General features: G+C 55.5%; 1 protein-coding gene across 1 annotated transcript; it reads right to left on the minus strand.

The window, feature by feature from the left end:
* Positions 1-107: 107 nt before the first annotated feature.
* On the minus strand, positions 108-3,526 carry PODANS_4_9180 (uncharacterized protein; the record flags this gene model as incomplete). The annotated part of the gene is made up of 2 exons (XM_001905872.1): positions 108-3,464; positions 3,524-3,526. 2 exons carry the CDS (start codon positions 3,524-3,526, stop codon positions 108-110), a joined length of 3,360 nt encoding a protein of 1,119 aa, XP_001905907.1.
* Between the last annotated feature and the right edge of the window lie 68 nt (positions 3,527-3,594).

Here is a 3,594-nt window from a genome sequence, read left to right on the forward strand (position 1 = left end):
TCGAAGCCTCGAACAAGTAAAGCACCAAAGTATATGTATACAATACCCAAAGTGAGAGAACTGAATCATCCGCTTTTGCTTGATCCATATGTAGTGATCCCCTCCACCTACCACCTCCTCCCATAAACATCATGCTCCTTCCTCGGCCTCCTCACCCCGTGCTTCCCACCAACAAACTCGCCCACATCCCTCGCCACATTCATCCCATCATTCCCCTCCAGCCCATCCACCCCCAAGCTCGCCCGAGCATCATGCTTGAACAGATCCAAAATCTCCTGCAAGCCCAGTTTCAGCTGGTTCTTCCCCTTCTTCCTCATCCCACCCTCAATCGTCGCCTCCGCCAGCATCCTCTTCTTGTTCTGCAGCTCCAGTATCCTAGCCTCGACTGTATCCTGAACAGTAAGTTTATACACAATCACGTCCACCGTCTGCGTCAGTCTGTGGACCCGATCGATAGCCTGCTCCTCCACAAACGGGTTCCAGAACGGCTCAACAATGATGACGCGGGTGGCGGCCGTCAAATTGAGACCGAGGGAGCCGCACTTGAGAGAGCAGAGCAGGATGCGGGTGTGAGGGTCGGTGCGGAGGGCCTTGAGGGCAGCTTCGCGAGCGTCGTTGGGCATCTTGCCGTCGTAGCGGACGGCTTTCATGCCTGGCTGAGAGCGCAAAAACGGCTCGATGAGGTCGAGCATGGAGGTGAACTGCGAAAAGACAATGAACTTGTGCTCGTGGGCTTCCTTGCGCAGGATGGAGAGCAGTTCCCGAATCTTGGCGGATTGAGTAATGCCTCCGGAACTTTTGGCCGACTTGGATTTCTTCTTCCGCTCTGGTTCTTGTTGGCCAGGACGGCGGGATCGTCTTTGGATGGGAAGGTCATCGTCTGAGTCGTCGTCCGGGTCCGAAGAGATCAACTCAGAAGCGGAGATCTCTTCCTCGTCTTCGCCAGAACCTTCGGTATCCTGGGATGCGACTTGTGACTGCGATACCCTAGACACCGACACGAACGATTCATCCTCTTCCGAGCCGGAATCAGACTCTGACCTGGATCCGTGGACGTCAGCCTGAGAGTCATCCTTGACAATGAAGCTGTCGAGCTGGCTCTCGTCATCGTCATCTTCTTCAGACGAGTGCTCAGAGTCCTCGGAAGCGATATCGTCGCCACCGCCCTCGGCATCCTCATCCTCTGAACCCCCGCACTTCCCAAGTCTCAAAGCACCCTGTTGATCCTCACCCACCAACCAGCTCCCCTCCTCTTCCTCGTCGCTGTCCTCAACAATCCTCCTCGCTTTTGATCTCTTCTTGCTCGCCGCCACCTTCTCGATCTTGATCTCCTCCTTCACCACACTGACCCTCCTCCCATCCGTCTTCTTTTTCTTCTTGCTCGGACTCTCACTGATAACCTTTTGCATACTATCAATGCAATCCGAGCACTTCACCTGCCCGCTCCCCATCTCCTTCTTGCTCAACTCACTCAGACACATCTCGCACTTCCTCGTCCGAATCCCCATCCACATCTCGCACTTCCTCGTCCGAATCCCCATCCCCCCAAACGCATCCGCCAAATCATCCAAGTCATCCCGAGCCTTCCCCTTCGGCTGAGCAGTCGAATCCTCCGCCAGCGCCTCCTGATCCTTCTCCAGCTTCGTGTCCGTCAACCTAGGATGATTGCAAGCCTGCCTCAGCCTCAAAAGCAATACCAACGCATTCGCATAGTCAATCCTCCCCTTCATCATCTTCTCCAAACTCTTATCCGCCCTCGCCTCCAACGCATCATAAAACTCCCTCTCCGCCTCGGAAAACTTGGTCTCCACCGTCACAACTTTCCTTTCTGTGATCTTGAACGCCGGCTTCGGCATCTCCCTCTCCTCCCCATCCCCCCCCCTCTCCTCCTCCATCTTCGCCTTCATAGCATCCAACGCCTTCTTCCCCCCAGCAACCAACGCCCCCTCCTCCTTCAAAATCTCCTTCGTCCTCCTCTTCATAAAACACCTCAGCAGATTATGCAACCTCTTGATCGCCACATGCCCCTTCCCCTGCTTCATCGGCCCATCAATATCCTTCCTCCACTCCCCCAGCTCATCATAAGGCGGCACCCTCAAAAAGTGCACCAAGCTCTGCAGCTCATCCAGATTATTCTGCATCGGCGTCCCCGTCAAGCACCACCTGTACTCCGCCCTCAACCCACAGCACGCCTTGGTCGCCTTTGCATTCCTATTCTTGATGCTGTGCGCCTCATCCAGAATAACGCGATACCAATACACCCCAAAACACCCCACCTGCGGGCTCTTGGCCGGGTCCGGGTGGCTGTTCCCGTGCTCCGACACCAAAATCTGATACGTCGTAATCACCACGTCAAACTTTGCCAGTTGTTTCGCATCCTTGGTCCTGTTCGGCCCATGGTGCACACAAACCTTCAACCCCAACACCTCCCCGTCAACCTTCTCCTTGATCTCGGCCTCCCACTGCCTAATCAACGCCAGCGGCGCTACCACCAGCGTCCCCCTCTTCACCTCGGAAAAATGCTTCTTCCACCCCTTCCCTCCTTCTTCCGGCATGGGGTTCGACACAATGAGCGATATGCTCTGCAGCGTCTTCCCCAACCCCATATCATCCGCCAGAATCCCCCCCTTTGGCACCCGTCCCTTCTTCAGCGGTCCCAGTTCCCGGTTCTTCATCCATTTGACACCAACAACCTGGTGAGGTAAGAGCTTGACTTTGATACCGACCAGGGTACCATCTTCCTGGACTCCCTCTTCGGGTTCTTTTTCTTCTGGCCCTGCTGTCTTCTTTTCCTCCTTGTTTTTAGGAGGGGCATCATCTTCCTCTTCCTCATCCTCCATCCCCCCCTCTAGCAAAGCCTTGAGATCGGCATTCGCCTTGGCGGGATCGGTATAAAACGTCGTGTCCCCATAACCACCACCGCCGCCGGGCTTGGTGTATTGATACACCGGCTGAGCCTCTTCACTCAGCGAGCTAAACATTGGCAGCTCCGGCTTCTTGGGGGGCACATTTTTTGGTTTGAGCGGACCAGAGTTCCTATACAGATCCGCGTGGAATTCGGGCCGGGTTTTGCGTTGGATGAAGAGGTGGTCTGAGTTCTTGTTTTTGGGGCCGAAGCGGGAGGGGAGCTGGGTTGGGTGGCCAAAGGTTGGGACTGGGGTTGGGGCTGCGGGCGCGGCGGGGCTGTCGGTTAGGTCGATTACTGTGCCGGGGGTGTTGAAGTTGTTGTTGTTGCTGTTTGCGAAGGCGGATTGACCACCGGCGTGTCGTCGGGCGGGAGTGTTGAAAGTGTTGGTGCCCAAGGTTGGTTGGGGCCGGCGGGCCGGGGAGTCCGAATTGGGCCGATCGGAATGATTTCTGCTTAGGGAGCTGAAGAAAATCCGAGTGCATCGTGCCCTATAGGTCCATCTCGTCTCGGGAGGCACTCTTTTTAGCGGCCTAGTTGTTGTAAAGTGTTTTATAAGCTGGTGTTATTACTCGGCAGGGGGAGAACCAAAAGATTAATCCCATAAGCAAACAATACCATACCACCATCAGCCCTGCAACGCACGCGGCCTGCTACCGCGAGAATAGGCTGACCCATAAACCTCCACT

The sequence above is a fragment of the Podospora anserina genome, chromosome 4 (genome assembly GCF_000226545.1).
Source record: "Podospora anserina S mat+ genomic DNA chromosome 4, supercontig 4".
In the NCBI taxonomy this organism is placed as follows: Eukaryota; Fungi; Ascomycota; class Sordariomycetes; order Sordariales; family Podosporaceae; genus Podospora; species Podospora anserina.